We start from the raw sequence: 17218 nt of genomic DNA on the forward strand, positions 1-17218 counted from the left end.
GTTGATCTACAGGGGTTCGAACGCAGGGGTCTAGTGGAGTTTGCGATACCTGCCAGGTCCCGACTGTCGATAGCCGTCCATGGATCTGGGATTATTCAGCTCTTTGACCTTATGGCTCCAAAAACGATAGTATAATCTCAATACAGGAATTAACAGGAATAGAAACATCATTCATTGTTCGTAATCGCTTAAACGCTTGCACTCGAATCTTGCACCAACTCTGAAGGTCTCGGATGATCACTCCTCCAACTCCCAACAGCCATAGCAACATACAAAAGATTCCATCTCGGACCATCCGGAAAACAGACAAATTCAGCAATCATCATCTCAACCAAAGGCTTGTACTTGGTCAGAACCTCCTCCGATCCTCTCCCCTCCACGAGAGCCTGCAGCTCGTCAATCTCGGCTGGTTCGAGATACTTGCGCAGATGGTTCTCAACTTCCCCTGGGGTCTTCCACCATTCAGGCCCCTGTCCTTTCTCGACTAGTTCCCGTTCCATTTTGCGTCGTAGATCGGGCAGCACTGACTTCCACACCATTTCGGTTCCTGCTCGTGGGAGATCGATGAAGCCTTTGTGCTTGTACTCTAGTCGCGCCAGTGCGAGTGAGAGCAGGAATCTTCGGTCGTTCAGGTGTTTTGAGTGATTGAATAATCGGTCCATGGGGTTTTGGGCTGGGAGTCCAGGTTTACCAATCATGTTGAGCTTGTACGTCTCCCATAGCGATACTGTATTTCTTGTACATGCCCAGTACAGCGTCCCTGCAAATGTGTAGAGGCCGTCGCCGAGATATTTGCCTGCATCTGACGGCGCTTCAAAAATACGGGCCAATCTGTCCGTGTTAGTCCAGAGTTGCTGCTCTAGACTTAGACGAGGAGGCGCGGTGTTTTGCCCCAGCGATTGAGCATGTATCATGATATCCGACGACAACAACCCTGATAGATATGACAACCTCTCAGCAGAGATTGGGTCAGTATCTATTGAGCCAGAAGTTGTCAAGGCTCGACTTTCGCTCTCTTCTCCAAGAGTTTCTCTCGCCTCAGCCAGCGCCGCCTCGAGTTCCTGGTCCTTCCCACCACGCTTCAGCGCGACCTTCTCAATTCGTTTCAGAGCATTTCTCAATCTCTGATTCTCATCTTTGAGAGTATTGAACTTTGAGGCATGTCTTTTGCGATACTCGCGCTGCGCAACTCTGCTGCGCTCCCGCTTTGGCTGTTCATGCATGTTAGGTGGTTTTTGGTAACAATAGTTTCTGCTTGGTAATTGTGAGATCCACATACATCGGAATTATCTCCATTTCCCGGAGGTGACATTTCAATGGCATGGGCAGTTTGATGACGATGTTGGAGGAATAACGTTGCTGACTTACCAAGAGAGGATCGATAACGTTATGAGGCGTTATGGTGGCTGGTGGGGTAGTCATGTAGCAAGGGTGAGGCGTCAGCGCATGAGTAATGTGTAACGCAACTCAACGTTGAGCTCACGATGCTCAGTGAAAGATGCTCATGAAAGGATTCACAAAGATGAAGGATGTTGGGCCAAAAATGTATATATAGTGTGAGAAGGTCGAAAAAAAGAAATGAAATCGCTCTCATTCAGTCACTATTTATTCACTGTATATTCACTATTCATTTACACATCTCATCCTCGCTTAAGCGTCAAAAATGGCATCTCCAGTCAAGACACTTCACAAGACTTCATATCCGTCCATCTCTTCACTTCGTCCTGAGCTCTCCACCAAAGGAAAGAATGCTGTAATCACAGGCGGTGGCTCTGGTATTGGTGCCAGCATTGCCAGGTCATTTGCAAAATCAGGCATCACCAACTTGGCTCTTCTTGGCCGAACAGAAAGAACACTCCTCGAAAACAAAGCCTACATTGAAGAAAAATACCCCGAAACTAGAGTCTGGACTTGTACAGTCAACATCGTCGACGCTGACTCAACTCGGTCTGCCCTCGAAGCTTACACCACTGCAATCAATGGAAAGATTGACATTCTCATCGCAAACGCTGGATACATGCCCAAGACCGAGCATGTAACCGTGGCAGATCCTGTCGATTGGTGGCTCACATTTGAGATCAACATCAAAGGAAACTTTAACCTCTTGCGAGCCTTTGACCCTCTCGCCACTCCCGGAGCCACGGTCATCCACGTATCCACAAGCGCAATGTACACAGAGTTCATGCCCGGATTCTCAGCCTATCGTGGCTCAAAGCTTGGAGCTTATAAAGGGTTTGAATGGTATGCAAAGGAGAACCGAGACAAGGTGGTTATACAGTTTCACCCCGGACTCATCATGGACACGGCCATCACTCGACCTCTCGTGGATGTCGTCAAGGACTATGGACTTGTTCCGGAGGATGTGTCACTGCCGAGCGACTTTGCTGTCTGGGCTGCGAGCGATGAGGCCAGGTTTCTGAGTGGGAGGTTTGTGGAGTGTATGTGGGATGTTGAGGAGCTCAAGGCGGCGAGGGATAAGATTAGGGAGTCATGGGAGAAGTTTACTGTTGGGTTGGTGGTCTAGACGACTACGATGTGTCAACCTGACTTTTCAGTTTCACAGGAGCGGGGCAAGACAGAATAGAGTACAGGGTTTTATTTTTAAAGTTTCGTTCTCATAAATATAAGCTCAAGGCACCTACCTGGTCGTTACATGTGGTAGAGAATTCAAGGGAGTTCATATTTCTAAACCGCTGCTTTCCCCTTTACTCGTCAATTTGATCAATCTCCATCGTCTGTCAGTGAGCAAGAGCTTCAGCATCACTAGAATAACGAAAAAGACTTTATCATCAATTTATATTGTCTACTGTGTCAAAGAGCCATGGCTCCTTTGGAGACTACGCAAACACACCCTCTGTTGATCACCATGGATATGAGGTCTTACATCAGAAGCTCCCCAGAAGATGACCCGAAGGAGCTATATGACCTCTTCCGCGAACTCTCACTCGAAAGGGCTATTGATCCAGACAGAATGCAACGACACATCCTGAACTCTATCTACCGCCTTGTCCATGGCTCCAACAACATCGAAGGTGTCAGTTTCAACTTCAACACTACAGTCGAGCTTTGTCGAGCCATTTTCGAAGGCTCGATAAGCGACCCATCTGATATCCTAGTGCTTGACGTGGAAGTCTATCGAGAGCTGGGCCAGCATCTCAAGGCAGCGCAATATCTCATTTGCCAAACCACAAAGAGCGATCTGTCCGAGGATATCATCAAGGAAGCGCATCGAATCTTGACGAATGAGTTCAATCAGACTGAAGGCACATATGATACCGAGTACAGCGGCAAATATCGCACATCTCCCGTACAAGCAACGTCCCGTCCCTACATGGACCCCAACAAGATTCCCGCAGCGATGGACAAGATGATGGCCAGCTACAGATGTGATATACTGGCTGCTGGAATGAAAGGAGAGATTGATCCTGTGGCGCTTGCAGCAAAATACAGTCACCTTTTCTTCAGTATTCATCCATTTCATACCGCCAACGGCCAGATGAGCCGCCTTATACTCAACGCCATACTCTTCAAGTGGGCTGGATGTCTCGCCCCTTTTGGTCAGGATGAGGAGGAGTGTGCAGAGTATCTTTCAATTATTGTTGAGGCAATGGATCTGGAGATCTCTGAGGCTGAGACTAGCCGTGGAGTGTCTGACGGCTGTAGACCGAAGCTTTATAAGAAGCTGGCTTCCTATGTCTTGAAGCATGCGGCGGCGGGTATGTTGCTGGTTTGCGAACCTCTGCAATTGGATGGGTGATGTACCATTTATTTCAATCTTTTCGTGTATGGGATACCTTTTGTAACATTCGAGCAGAATTGAACAGTTTAAATGATGGTTTTCAGAAAAGGGGGTCATAGATGTGACTTGGCATGAGCATCAACAAGCACATTCTCAACCCGCCTATCATTATTAGCACTGCCAGAACCCTGGTCCCAGACAATATCAGGGACCGGACAGCCTCACACATCAAACACCATCACGCCCTCACTTTCGGCCGATCCACCATTCTGCCCCTGGCACTGCCAACACCTGGCAACCACCACGCCAACACTCTAACCACACCTAAACCACCCCTGGCCATACCTTTATGTGTCAGAGACGCTGAACCCCTATCACCAGAAGTGGAGGCAGCTCGCTTTGGCCTAACGGTTTAACAAAGCGTGTACGACCGATCTCTCGCCGCTTTCCGGGACAGTTCGTGGGATCGAATCCGGTCTCCTTACTGCCTGGAAAGCTTGAGTTGCAGGATGGGAAACACCAGCAAGACAGAAAAAGGAAAAGACATATATGTAAAGATGGAGTGGGACAAGTGGTGCCCGGAGCCTGCAACTTCGAGATTGATATTTTTGCAGTTTGTAGGTGATTTATTCAGTTTTAATACTGTAAATAAATCCCCAAATCTCCAAAGGCCCAAGTGGCTTGAAGCATGTTTGTTTCTGTAATGTCTGATGATAAGATTGATGGCAGCAGTCGCTCCTTGGTGCTCATTGTTGACGACGCTTCTGCTTGTTCTTTTTCACTTTCTTGCTTTTAGTCGTGTTCTTTGTGTTTGTCTTTTTCCCCTTCTGCTTTGTTTGATCCTCTTCTTCCTCGCTTTCATCTCCCTTCTTACCTGCCATCTCCTTGTTCTTATTATTCTTTCCCCCCTGGTTAGTTATCGCTTCTTTATCCTCCTCTTTGTCTACTTCCTCTCTGCTCTCCTCCTCCTTTGGCAGCCCCTCTACTTCATTGCCTTGCCCCTTGTCATCCTCGTCCTCAGAACCATGCTCACTATGTCCCTCGCTCCTCTCCTCCGCAGTCGCCTCATCTGTCCCCCCCGCATGCTCTTCCTCTCCGCCCACCTCTGGAGAATCTGGCGGGTTGCGGTGAGCCTCGAGCCAAGCGAAGCAAACTTGCATGGGATGCGCAGCTACCTTGACTCCGTAATCGTATCCATGTTAATGCCCGCGCTGCAGCAGCATTGGATTAACTACAAGATCGACATTTTGTCCCTCTTCAACACGGCCGAGACCGCCATAATGGTCTTCCATAGCCTGGCCCTCTATTCCTTCAAGTTTACGTTGGAAAGAAAACCCGCAGGTCTGTTGAGTTATGGGGTGGTGAAAGACATGGGAGAAGACAGTCAAGTTGGCGTCAAAGAGAAAATCCAGGTCGACCACGCTACTAGCAAGATTTCGAAGAACCGGGTGGGTTAGGTACTACGTGAGTTCATTGGACACCATCCCCCGAGATATTCACTCCTGGTAGATTGTTCTTGCTTACACAATGGCAGGTACTCCAAGATAGCCATCGGTCTCGCGCTCACCGTAGCTGACCAGTTCCCATAGTCCAACTGCAGTAGCTCGAGGTGCCGTGTACCATGGCATTTAGACAAGTAGTCGGTCATACCAGCCGATTGTGCAGGTCAGTGGTCGAGCTCTGGAGAAGGCTATGGCTTGGAGAGTAGTGCCGATAGATCCATTCTTGGGCTCGTGAATCCGGTGAGTATCTCACTACTACATGGGCTCGTACAACCAACCAGTAACTGACACACTCCCCAGGGCGATGAGCTCTCTACTGGCGGCCACAACAGAAGACCTGTTCCTCCACAGGCAGTGTGGCAGGGAGAGACGGGTGTTTTTACGTGAACATGTATCGTCAGGGGGCCCAGATGCAATCCCTGGATTCGCAAGCTGCTTGTCCTGGAATGCTGTGGGTGAGCTCCAGAACCCGAAGTTCAATTTTCATTGGGATGGCACCAGGATGCATTACGTTCTGCTGTATCAGGGCAATCAACAAGTTCCCCTAACGATCGAGAACTACTATGATCTTTGAGGAATATCTCACCGACTGGGATGAATGCTGAGGCGAGATGTCGCAAGAGTCTCGGGGGTACTATCAGAATGGCATTCGTGGATAAATTTCATGTCATGAGGTGGAAAATTGTTCGTTTCCTCGGATCTAGAAATTGGAGAGTTCATGACTTGTGTAAGATCCTAAGTCATCCGATATGTCATAGCGCTTTTCTTCTCCTCCTCCTTAATGGTATCTTGGGTCAAGAAGTAACCCCGACTATCTTTATCAGTAAGGCCCTTTCCGACCTAGACAAGTTCTGAGTGAGATCTTGAGAGTAGCCATCAGGTAAAATCATTGCAAGGTGCCTCACTATTGAGGGTTAATTTACGGAGTAGTTATACACCAGCTGGGATTAATGCGCCTCGGTCGCGCCATCAACATCAACTTGTAGTCAGTCAGCTGTTAATTGACGAATGATAGAAGCTGAGATGAAGCATTGAAATGAAGTTGTGACAAAGTACTACCTACCTTAGGCAGATTAGTAGGTAGGCAGCATCCATACTAAAGGTCAATATCGATCAGATCTCAAGTGTGGCTTGAAAGTGTGGCGCTGACTTATCAAGCCACACTATCCAAATGCGCAGCTCCATCTCAGCCTCGTCAAGCTTCACATTCACGCAACTCAATAAATATAGCTTACAGTTCTCCGACACAGTCCCAAACCACGCACACTGCCCTCTGAATCACGTCGCCCAATTCAGCGCCTTCTTGCGCAATCCACAGCGCCATGGCTACCGATACACCCAAACTGCTCTGGAATCCTGATAATGTCAAGGATGTCGCAGAGTCGGTCGGCATCAGCGCTCTCAACGAAGAGGCGCTCAAGTGCTTGGCACAGGACGTCGAATACCGAATCGGCCAGGTCATCGTAGAATCTCTGCGCTTCATGCGCGCCGCCCGCAGAACAACCCTCACCGTAAACGATATCTCCCTCGCGCTCAGGGCCCTCGACGTAGAGCCCCTCTACGGCTACGACTCTACGCGTCCGCTACGATACGGCGAGGCCAGTCTTGGACCTGGCCAGCCGCTGTTCTACATTGAGGATGAGGAGGTCGATTTTGAAAAGCTCATCAATGCGCCTCTACCCAAAGTGCCACGCGACATGGGTTTTACAGGTACGTTTTCCGGTCGGCGCACGATTCCATGCTGACGTCTTCAGCGCACTGGCTCGCCATCGAGGGTGTCCAGCCTTCCATCCCTCAGAACCCCACGACCTCGGAATCTCGATCGCAGGAACTCCTCCCCAAGGGGCCTGGTGCGAACCCTGCCTTGTCCGCCCTGGCAGGCAATGACAATGTCTCCATGAAACCATCTGTTAAGCACATTGTGAGCAAGGAGCTCATACTCTACTTTGATAAGATCCAGGCTGCTGTTCTCGACGACAATCCTGACGAAGAAGTGGTTCGCCTACGGCAAGCCGCTCTCGGTTCCGTGAGAGACGACCCTGGTCTGCACCAGCTCATCCCATACTTCATCACCTTTATCATGGACCGAGTAACACATCATCTCGATGACACCTTCACTCTGAAGCAGATGATGGAGCTGACGAATGCTCTCATCGAGAACAAGAGCCTTTTCCTGGATCCCTACGCCAGTCCCCTGTCAGCGCCCGCTCTTACTTGTCTAATGGCGAGGAAATTGGGCACTGATGAAGGAACGGATGCTCTCAAGGAGCAGTATGATCTTCGACAGCTGGCTGCATCTCTGGTTGGACGAATTGCGCGCAAATATTCTGCTTCCAACACACTCCTGCGACCCAAGTTGACGAGGACATGCCTTAAATACTTTCTCGACCCTACCAAACCCCCCGCGGTTCTCTACGGTGCCATTCATGGTCTGTTGGAAGCAGGAGGTCCAGAGGCAATCCGCGTGCTGGTGCTACGTAACTTGCAGACTTTTGACTCGGGGATTTTACAACCCCTGAAGGAAAAGGCAGAGGGCACAATGGACTACGAGATGCTGGTTCAGGGCATAGTACAAGCTGTGGCTTCGCTGGCAGATCATGTCGAATCAGACACCAACGGAGTCAATGGTACAGCAAATGTCGAGACAGAGATATCCGAACTCAAGGACTTTATCGGGCCCATCATTGGGGAAAAGATTGCCTCTGCGGGTAATCGGAGATTGATCAGGACAATCCTGGATGCTCGATTCTTGGATTAGATATTTGGCACGTAATATTCACGACAGGCGAATGGCGTTTGGTTGCGAATACCTTACGAGGTGTTGGTTAGAATAGGCTCAAGCATTTAAGGCGCTTGTGTACAGATAATAAAATTCTTTGCTCAAAGTCAGGAATGCCCTCAGGCTAATACTCGTACACGAGTTTCTCGTCCTTGCCGTACTCCTTCCCTTATCCATTGTATCATCCACTGCGAACCATACCATCTATATCCTTCCGTCTTCTGTTCAATTTTGGTATTCTACAGGAAAGCAACCAGGCCAATGGCGCCGAGGAAACTAGCGGCCCAGATGTACTTGTCGGCCTGGACAATAGTCGTCTTGGCGAAACCCTTGCCAGCGTCGTACAGGAGGTGCTTGAAGCCGCTGATGGCGTGGTAGACAAAGGGGAAGCCCAGCGTGAACTTGATGCCGCCCTTGATGGCGAGGGGGAGACCGGCGGCGAAGCTGGCGATGCTTGCGCTCTCGAGGTGGAGTCCGACAAGAGGAGCGACGAGGTAGGCGAGGGAGAAGCCGTACATGGTCGCAGAGAGGGTGCAGCCGGTGATTCGGTTCCAGGCGGAGCTACCGAACCATGTCTGCTCGATCTTGTAGATGGCCAGATGGGGAGAGACGGGACGGTTGAGGCGCTGGTTGACGAGGATCTGGTGGCCGTCTTGCTGCGAGACCTTGGTAGAGCCGACAGCGCTGCGAATGTCAGATGGGTGAAGCTCAATTGAAGCTGGGGACGCACCGTAGGGGGGAAGAGGTGGAGATTCCAGCAGCGAGAGCAGCCTTGGGGATGTTCTGGGCGAAGAAGGGCTTGGTCGCGCCTACAGAGCTGTTAGATATCGGGATGTCGAGGCTCGGGTTGCGAAAGTACCTTGACGAAGAGCGGCGACGCCAACACGTTGAGCGAGCATCGTGGCGGATTGTGAGAATCTGTCGATTTCGAAGAGAAAGAGTTCGGCCAAGGTCCGGTCAACGATATCGTCAGCGTCGATGCTTCAAGGGCGAGAATTCGTACGGTATCTGGAGTATCAATGATGATGGCTTCCTATTCTCGAGACATCGGAACGGGCCTCCTCGGCTTCTCGGTCCAATCAGCCAATGAGATGATGTCAATTCCTCATCTCGGAACGCACGTGACCCACTCTCACGTGCAGAATCAGAATGACTAAGCAGATCGTGGGTTTTGTTATCGCGAATTTTTGCGTCGCGGTTCAGTTTTTCCTTTCTTCTTCAGATAGACAAGAAAGTTCGCCGCACGCTGTCTAGTGTAGAGAGTGGACAGCATTGTAGGCAGGGTCTTTGGACTCGAGAACACTTCTTAGAAGAATATTGGGAAATTGGATCCGTCGTTAATCTCGACACCTAGTTCTCCCGTCTAGGTGTCGTTTCATTTTTGAGATCTACATTCTGATGCATATGTGCTTGTGATTTGACCTTTGAAGGCGAGCTTATGTAGCGTGCTCGTGATTATGTCTGGCCTATAATAATTGTGGTTGACGACTGGAGGTCAATTGGATAGGGCCACAGAGTATTGCTGAACACTGAATAGCAATGGCACGACGTCTGAATAGGCAATGTCTTTGATGCCGTGCTTCAAGGTGTAAAGACATACGCTAGTTGTAGGGAGTTTCAGTTTGTGCAACTGAACTGCGCAAGGACTTGCCATTCTATTAGATGAGGGCTGTTCCCTTCAAGAAGCATGCTTCTCACCTGTCCATTTCACCGTGGAGAGACGTTCAACCAGCATCAGAACAAAGAAAACGAAACTGACGTCAGACTTTGAAGAGACTGGACGTTCCGTGGCCGATGCTATAACAATGTCTTGTTCTTGGAACTGGAACCTACAACATCCCCATGTTCACTGCTCACACATACTCATAAGCCCCTATATATCTCCATAATCCTCGCCAACCCCAACCCATTTGCCAGGTTCAGAAAGACCACTCACCATCAGGTATGTTCCTTTCCATCACGATCAAAATGGCTTCTTCCCCCAGTACTCTCATGACCATCACCTTTCCCACCACAACACTCGATGCCCTGACACAGCACGACCACGGCAAACCCAGCCACTCTGACAAGATAGCCATCATTGGGTTGACAGTCGGCATGGCGCTACTGTTTCTGCTGTTCATTGCCCCGTGCTGTTGCTTGCAGTATTTGGCTCATCGGCAGCAGAAGAAGGAGCAGAATAAAGAGGCTCGGATACGCGGTATAGTCGCGGGACGACGACATGCAGCGGCCAGGAATAGGTCAGCCGAGGCACAGGTTTAAGTAAGTTATGGTGAGTACTGGTGATATTCAGGTATGTTAGATAAGAGAGAGATTGAGGTTGTTTGGGAATGGTTGTAAGTGTACGTGGCTGTCAGTGCCAGCCATCGAAGAAGAACCTGACATGTTTGCAGACTCGGGCATGCATTGATCAACCTCAAACTGCTGCATGATGTTGCTTTGATGGGAAACTCTTTTGTCTTCTTCGCTTGTTGTTTGTTACTTATGAATATACGAAAACATTGTTTCCCCACTACATCGATCCGTGCCGTGTGTTCAGTTTATGTCATTCTCGTCTCCCCCAATCTTCCAACTCGCATCCATCCATCCCTTGGTGAACATCTTCAAGCCATCTCAGTGGCAGTCAAGAATCCTCTGCAGACACTCACCAACAACGTCAAGTCCTCGGTAAGTCATCCCCCTATCTCACACCACAACTAACATCTCAGTCAACCGCAACAATGACAAGCACCATCCACCGCCGCATGAGCGATACCAGCGTAGTCATCGCCATCGCCATCAGCTGCACCGCCATCGTCGTCATCTTCCTCGCAGCAGTTTTCTTTTGCAACTGGCGCTCTCGTCCCAAGTCACCTACTGATACCCGCGGCCGCGACCATGACGATTCGGATGCCAACCCTGACATCGAACTGGATGCCATGCCTGATGGTGCTCTGAATCATCCTCTTGTGCTGGGGAGCAATGGTGCGGGACATGTTTATCCGGTCTTTGAAGCAACTCGTGAGCGTCATGCTCAGAACTGAGGGTATCGGAGGCAGGGTTGGGCAGACGGAAGATGAAGGACTGGCTGCGAGGGGGAAAGGAATGGACTCAGGCACTCTGATAATAACAAGACTCTAGAATGCTGTGGTTCATAACTTGTGACTTGACAAAATATATTGATACATTGCTCCCTGGTATCCATCCCTACCAACGCCGCTCTATAAATCCAACATGCACCCTACTCCATGGAGATTCCCAGCTCATTATCATACCAGTACCAAACTTTTCATAAGTACAATCTCACAACCCTAACCCATGTTGCCCATCGGGAAATTGCCAAATAACGAAACAGGCATCTGACTCTGCTGCTGTGGCGGCTGGTTCATGTTCCCCCACAAATCCCAATTCAGCGTCGACACATCCAGATAATTACCCAAAAATGGATCAAGATCGGTCATTTGTTGTGAGTTCTGCGGAGGATGGGTGAGAGGTTGTTGCGGCGAAGGTTCTGAGGTTCTGTTCTCGCTCTTGACGACGTCTCGTAGGCGATAGATAAAGTTCGGTGTCTCGAGGGGCTGGCCAGCTGCTCTGAAGGCTTGCTCTCGGTTCTTCCAAGCTTTCAGGACTGTTTGGGCTTGGATGTAGTATGTCTTTTGGGAGATGTCGAGGAGTTCGGTGTGGTAGTGGTAGATCTTCTGGACCATGTTCCATGCGCGGTCGGCGAGGGAACCAGTCGGTCGTTGGCAGAGCTGCTTGGTCATGACTGTAAAGATATCAATCTGGAAATGAAACTTGAGGAACCAGAGGAAACCAGTTTGGTCCATCACGCCATAAGCATCTGTGCTGTGCTCATTGTTCATCAACACAATCTTGAAGAGGTTGTCCTTCTTGTCGAGGATTTCTGTTCCCCATTCTGGTTGCTCCTTCATGGGGACTAGTATCTCTCTCATCTTGCTGCAGATCATCGGACGGATGCTGAGCGCGGCGATGTGCACGTTTCCAGCCGTTGGATCGATGTAACGAGCTTCGACCTCAAGCAAATTCTGCTCTAGATTGTCCACCAAGTCTCGGTACTGTTGGATGCTCGGTAGAATAGCAGGATCCTGGCCCTCAAAGTCGTGTCCCATGACGGCAGCTTCTAATCCGGGGGTTCCGTGGAGTGATTCGGCGTTGACGAGGAACTTGGCGATTTGGTAACCAATTAGACAGAAAGCCATTTCTGTTGGGCCCTCGCGGGGCACAACGGGTTCGATTGATCCTGGGAAAAGGTCGGCATCGTTTACGTTTTGTGGCATCTTGGTGTCCCAGCTGCTTGGGAGAAGCGAGTGGCTCAAGCCAGAAACTAGAGCATTCTTGGCATCTTGGAGGATGATCTGCCACCACATACGTCGTCTCATTTCAGTCTCAAAGGCGTTCAGTCCCAGGTAGTCGCCGTCACGGTGGTAGCCCATCTTTTGCGCGATTCGCACTACCATTCCACTGAGGATCCAGGCCGCATGTCGATCATATCGGTTCTGGAGAGATAACTGGAACCGTCAGCAGTAGTTACACAGGGGGTATGGTTGTCTTACCAAGTAAAGCAGCAATGCCTGCAGAGCCACCATGTCGTAATTCTTGAGAAAGTTAAACTTTGTGAGTGCCACCTTGGTTCCAATGGTGTACCTCCGGAGAGCTTCATCCCGAGATGTTCCCAGCATCTGAAGACACTCAGCCTCGGTAAGGGAAACTGTGGCCATGGTAAATATGGCGAATAGGAGAGCCTGGTAGTTGAGTGGGATCTTGTTGATATCGGTGGCCATCTCCAAGGCGAATGGTTGCACTGATGGCACGTGGATGATTTTGGTCAGAGGATTGACGCGATCGACAAACAACTGCCAGAGCCTAAAGATGTGAACCGGCTCAGGCTGGAGTTCCTCGCATGATCTGGTAGCTGTATCGGCTGGTATCAGAAGATCGATGTTGTAATCTGGACTCAGATCTTCAGAGCCCATAACACTGGCTTCCTCTGGATCATCGGTGTCGACAATTTCTCTCATGGCTTGGAGCTTGAATGGCATTAGTGCATGTTAGCAGGTCAAGCCAGTAGACTCACCTCATCGTGGATATTAGCCCAGAGATAGCTGTCCATGAATCGCACCCCGCCTTCTTCCTTGACCATCTTGCCAGTTGGTTTCCACTTGGACTGGCCGTCAACGTTGGTGGGTGTCGCGGGATACGTATCTACGGCCCCATTTGCAGCAGGTGAATGACCAACAGCAGAAGGAGATGGTACAGAACCATCGGCGTATTGTTTTAGGAGCTGCTCACATCGTGCAAGTCTTTCCTGAAGGTCCTGATTGGGTCTCCGGCGCTTCCTTGCTGGGGCGGGAGTGCTTGGAGTACAAGTAACATTTGCCTATAGTCGCATCAATGACTGGGTCTGATAAGAGATTGCGGCTGTAGATGCTCACCTTGATACAATTTGAACAGGGCGTGTTACGGTCGCATTTGATCTTGCGATGCTGACACAAGACGCAGGCCAGGACACGAGGGTTCTTGTGCGATACAGAGCCCGGCCCGTGGGTGATATTGTTTGACATGACCGCAGAATTGAGCAAAACCTCACATAACAGTCATAGAGTCTCGTCTCGTCGATGAGAGTTGAAGGTTGAGTAAAATATCCTATGACGCCAGCGTGAGCTCCACCGTACAGTACGTACAGCTCAGGCAGGCGGGTAGCTGGGATGCTTCAGAAGCCCGCTTCCGTCCGTTTCACTGGGGTCAGGTGAGTGAGGGGGAGGGGCAGCAGAACAGAAACGCAAGCGGAACAAAGAGTCTGTCAAGACTGAAAGAGGAGGATAAGAAATAAATGTGATGAATGTGAAATGGTTATGATCGATCAGACACTTCAGAAACTCCCTGGCGCAAAAAAACGATAAGCAGGGCAGCTGACGATACCGTAAGATGCCGAGTCTACCGGTATAATGTAGAGCCGGTTAGGTTATGGGTTATGGCTGGCTGAGGTGGTGCTTTGCTTGTCTTGTCTCTTCTGGGAGGTAGCCCAGGGGCTGGCCTATGGTCTTTTTTTTTTTTTTTATCCAGGTCTGTTCGGATCAGATTGTTCAGTGGTTGTTGAAGATTGTCCAATGCCTCTGCATAAAAAAGGTGGTATGAAAGGGTTGAATAACTTAATTAAACGCGCATACCGGAATCCGCGTATTCCGTTTATTCAACCATCACCTCAGTTGACGTAGTCTGTAGATATAAGGAAATAAAATAATTACCCCTCTTGTTCTTAGGGCTGTATCGGTTCAAGCAGTTATTTAATGCTCCATGCCGTAAATAGACAGCAGGCAGACCTGGCCAAAGGGCAAGGTTGATATAAAGCTGCCTGACAGGAAAATCGCTGATGCACTCCTTTGAGTTTCACATGGTCGATATGCTAAAATCGAATCTTCTAGCTGAAACTGACCAATGAGGACCCCCTGGACCCGAACCCGAGGAATAGCGGCGGACTTTTGTCATCCAAGTCCGCCGCAACGGACCAAAGCACCAGCCCTGCCCGATGACTCAATTTGTATCAGAGCTGTTACCGTATGCAGACTGACGGACATTAAATACTTAAAACCTTGATCCGATACTATCCCAAAGGGTCTGCAGTTTAGCACCCTACGTCAGACCTTTAAAATCTATGCTCACAGTACACAGCCGTTTAAAACTGGGCTCTTTGATCAAATATTTTCGTAAACTTCGGAAGCTCCGGAAGGTTAAGCCACTTAGACTAGGTAGACCACCTAGCCCTCTCGAACCCAAACGCTCAGTTCAGTACTATGATTACCTGTAAAAAGCTCTTCTCCGCAGTCTCTGTGTTCAGTGTTGCTCTCTCTCGTCGGGTTGTGGGAACAGCCCGGTCCCATATGGTTTTCGTATCCTTGTCTATGTTTCGCGTTCTGATGGTATCCCCCCACGGACGTGATATCACCGAGTGTCCGGTGAACCTATCAGGCTCTGAAGAGTAGTAATTCATCAAAACTGACTTGTATCATGATCTGCCCGCGTTAAAGGTCTTGTGCCTGATTCGGGTGAGCGGGTTATTATCGTCCCTTTCATCCTAGGCCAGCTGACCATTGTGCAAACTGGCATGATCCTTGATCAAGCAAAGGGGCCTCGCATAGATCGTCCCGGTATGGTGAATTCAATGCCAGCTCATCATAATTACGGTAAGCCCTATGGAATAGTTCAAGGGCAGTTGTCTGCTCTCGAAGTCTTCGGAGTCCGGTTAGGATTTCAGGGCACTTCGATTTGTAAGGCAGACTGATGATTCACACGGCATGTCAAACAGCCTGTTGAAACATGGAATGCCTCTGTTGTTCGTTTAGACGGATCAACGGCTAGCATCCGAGTCGATCCGATGACGGCATCTGGTGTCGGTATCTTGTTTCAAGCGATGACCTTGAACAGCCAGCTTTTCGCACCACCATAATTCTCATATCATGGTCGCAAGTGACGTGACTGTTCAATACCGGCTCCATGGAATCCATGGAACGGACTCGGATCGGGGCACGGGTTTTGACTGTTTGTATTGATCACTCTGAAAACATGGACCCCAGCTCTGGCCCAGAGTCTCCTTCATCTATGTCCTCGGGCACTTTTCCCACTGGTACCAAAGACGTTCTAGCTTTCTTGCGAACAACCCGTCGATGAGTTGAACTTTTTAAATGCTGCTTCCATGCCTCTTCCGTCATTAACACTGTATGACAGACTTCGCATGTACGTTTGCATGGTGTTGCTTTTGGTGGAGGATTCCCAACTTGTGTGAGAACTTCGTTCGCAAGTGACGAAATCTCAGTCGGTAATGGAGGTTCTTCGCCTTTGAGGAACTGCTGTGTTAACTTGACCGCCGGCTCAACGACGTTCTGGCCATATGCAGAGACATCCGTACTGTCCAGAAGATACATGTTGTTCATAGCTTCTGGGCCAATCTCACGTAGCCGCGGTATTTGCTTCAGTCTGATCCAGCGAGTCTGATAGACAGCGTATCGTCTCGTTGCCGACTTCATCTCTTCAAGTCCCGCGCTCTTCAATTTCTCAAGCTCTGCAGCCTCTCGCCCCTCGTCAACAGCAGACAAGTATGGCTCGAATTGCTTATATCCAATTGACTGCCATATCCCCTTTGTCATGTCGAGACGCTGGCCTTCCGCCTCCTTTTTATTCTTAAATTCGTAAAGTTCTCGGACTTCATCCATGAGTCCACTCGTCTGCATCTTATCGACTCGCTTATCGAGACGATCTCGCAGGACATCTCGTTCCGAGTAGACCCAGAATAACAGATTCTCCCAGGGCTGCTTGTTGGCGTCTTGCTGGGCTGCTTCTTTTCGTGCTTGTTGCTCGGCATAGTATTCGGATGCTCTTTTGCCGCTCCGAAGGTAAATCTCCAGGGATCGCTGGATCTTGCGGCGATCCTTGGGGTGCCATCGATCGGCCATGACAGGGTCAACCTTTCGTAGCTCATGGAGCATAACTTCACCTGACTCTTGCAGAATTGGAAATGACTTGGACATATCCAGGTCTATGTCATCCAGAATAACCTCTTTAAAGAGTATGGGGTCGACATAATACTGCGAACCACCCACAAGAATGGGCAACCGTCCTCGGCCACGAATCTCTCGTATTGTCCGAGTCGCTTCCCTCTTGAAATCATCAACATCCCATGGTTGCTCATCCAAAGAAATATGTCCAAGAAGATGATGAGGAATGCCACGCTGTTCTTCAGCGGTGATTTTGTTGGTGATGATTGGCAGTCCATTATACAACTGCATAGCATCCGCGTTGATGATTTCACCATTCAACCGAGTTGCAAGTTCAACTGCCAGCTATATTCGTCAGAGCCATTCTACCATGGGTTGTGCTAACTTACATCTGACTTGCCCGTGCCCGTTGATCCTAGCACAACCACCAGGGGTTCTGCTGGAGGTTTTCTAGACATTGTAGTGACATTTCGCCTGAGAAGAGGACCCAGGCGACGAAGCATCTAATAAGATAAAGCCATAAATATTGATCCCAATACTTGCCCTTGCCGTGTTTCCAGTGAATGAACAATATTGAGTCAAACCCTCAAATGTTCCAGAACAGGCAAAGCGGAGTCATTTGACGGAAAAATTACGGCGGGGTTCAAAGGTTAGCTTCAATTGGTCTCAGAGGCTGAAACCCCTTTGTTCACAGCTCGCTAGCTCCCTA

The 17218-nt window shown here is 49.6% G+C and overlaps 9 protein-coding genes across 9 annotated transcripts; 4 read left to right on the plus strand and 5 right to left on the minus strand.

Annotated features, from left to right (window-relative positions):
- Positions 1-188: 188 nt before the first annotated feature.
- FVEG_06675 (regulator-Ty1 transposition protein 109) lies at positions 189-1312 on the minus strand (the record flags this gene model as incomplete). Its single annotated transcript, XM_018895076.1, has 2 exons — positions 189-1211; positions 1280-1312. 2 exons carry the CDS (start codon positions 1310-1312, stop codon positions 189-191), a joined length of 1056 nt encoding a protein of 351 aa, XP_018752273.1.
- FVEG_06676 (hypothetical protein) lies at positions 945-2634 on the plus strand. The gene has a single exon (XM_018895077.1). It carries the CDS (start codon positions 1664-1666, stop codon positions 2522-2524), a length of 861 nt encoding a protein of 286 aa, XP_018752274.1. The 5' UTR covers positions 945-1663; the 3' UTR covers positions 2525-2634.
- A 232-nt stretch (positions 2635-2866) lies between these two features.
- On the plus strand, positions 2867-3757 carry FVEG_06677 (hypothetical protein; the record flags this gene model as incomplete). Its single annotated transcript, XM_018895078.1, has 1 exon — positions 2867-3757. The coding sequence occupies one exon, from the start codon at positions 2867-2869 to the stop codon at positions 3755-3757; it is 891 nt and encodes a 296-aa protein (XP_018752275.1).
- Positions 3758-4485: 728 nt separating this feature from the next.
- FVEG_06678 (hypothetical protein) lies at positions 4486-4899 on the minus strand (the record flags this gene model as incomplete). Its single annotated transcript, XM_018895079.1, has 1 exon — positions 4486-4899. One exon carries the CDS (start codon positions 4897-4899, stop codon positions 4486-4488), a length of 414 nt encoding a protein of 137 aa, XP_018752276.1.
- A 1547-nt stretch (positions 4900-6446) lies between these two features.
- FVEG_06679 (transcription initiation factor TFIID subunit 6) lies at positions 6447-8657 on the plus strand. Its single transcript, XM_018895080.1, has 2 exons — positions 6447-6951; positions 6996-8657. The coding sequence occupies exons 1-2, from the start codon at positions 6564-6566 to the stop codon at positions 7997-7999; spliced, it is 1392 nt and encodes a 463-aa protein (XP_018752277.1). The 5' UTR covers positions 6447-6563; the 3' UTR covers positions 8000-8657.
- On the minus strand, positions 7955-9087 carry FVEG_06680 (hypothetical protein). The gene is made up of 3 exons (XM_018895081.1): positions 8880-9087; positions 8751-8829; positions 7955-8704 (listed from the first exon to the last, which is right to left on the minus strand). Exons 1-3 carry the CDS (start codon positions 8917-8919, stop codon positions 8260-8262), a joined length of 564 nt encoding a protein of 187 aa, XP_018752278.1. The 5' UTR covers positions 8920-9087; the 3' UTR covers positions 7955-8259.
- A 901-nt stretch (positions 9088-9988) lies between these two features.
- On the plus strand, positions 9989-11043 carry FVEG_06681 (hypothetical protein; the record flags this gene model as incomplete). Its single annotated transcript, XM_018895082.1, has 4 exons — positions 9989-10260; positions 10414-10493; positions 10560-10687; positions 10729-11043. The coding sequence occupies 4 exons, from the start codon at positions 9989-9991 to the stop codon at positions 11041-11043; spliced, it is 795 nt and encodes a 264-aa protein (XP_018752279.1).
- A 267-nt stretch (positions 11044-11310) lies between these two features.
- Positions 11311-13581, minus strand: FVEG_06682 (hypothetical protein; the record flags this gene model as incomplete). Its single annotated transcript, XM_018895083.1, has 4 exons — positions 11311-12528; positions 12574-13047; positions 13095-13397; positions 13453-13581. 4 exons carry the CDS (start codon positions 13579-13581, stop codon positions 11311-11313), a joined length of 2124 nt encoding a protein of 707 aa, XP_018752280.1.
- A 1986-nt stretch (positions 13582-15567) lies between these two features.
- FVEG_15920 (tRNA dimethylallyltransferase) lies at positions 15568-16967 on the minus strand (the record flags this gene model as incomplete). Its single annotated transcript, XM_018905146.1, has 2 exons — positions 15568-16854; positions 16899-16967. 2 exons carry the CDS (start codon positions 16965-16967, stop codon positions 15568-15570), a joined length of 1356 nt encoding a protein of 451 aa, XP_018752281.1.
- Positions 16968-17218: the final 251 nt, after the last annotated feature.

Source organism: Fusarium verticillioides, chromosome 7 (genome assembly GCF_000149555.1).
Source record: "Fusarium verticillioides 7600 chromosome 7, whole genome shotgun sequence".
Taxonomy (NCBI): Eukaryota; Fungi; Ascomycota; class Sordariomycetes; order Hypocreales; family Nectriaceae; genus Fusarium; species Fusarium verticillioides.

Bases quoted from the DNA above. Each gene is read 5' to 3' on its own strand.
- FVEG_06676 (XM_018895077.1), top strand. From the start codon at position 1,664: ATGGCATCTCCAGTCAAGACACTTCACAAGACTTCATATCCGTCCATC.
- FVEG_06679 (XM_018895080.1), top strand. From the start codon at position 6,564: ATGGCTACCGATACACCCAAACTGCTCTGGAATCCTGATAATGTCAAG. The intron at 6,952-6,995 runs GTACGTTTTCCG...TGACGTCTTCAG, and splicing joins ACGCGACATGGGTTTTACAG to CGCACTGGCTCGCCATCGAG.
- FVEG_06680 (XM_018895081.1), bottom strand. From the start codon at position 8,919: ATGCTCGCTCAACGTGTTGGCGTCGCCGCTCTTCGTCAAG. The intron at 8,830-8,879 runs GTACTTTCGCAA...ACAGCTCTGTAG, and splicing joins CGTCGCCGCTCTTCGTCAAG to GCGCGACCAAGCCCTTCTTC. The intron at 8,705-8,750 runs GTGCGTCCCCAG...TGACATTCGCAG, and splicing joins TCCACCTCTTCCCCCCTACG to CGCTGTCGGCTCTACCAAGG.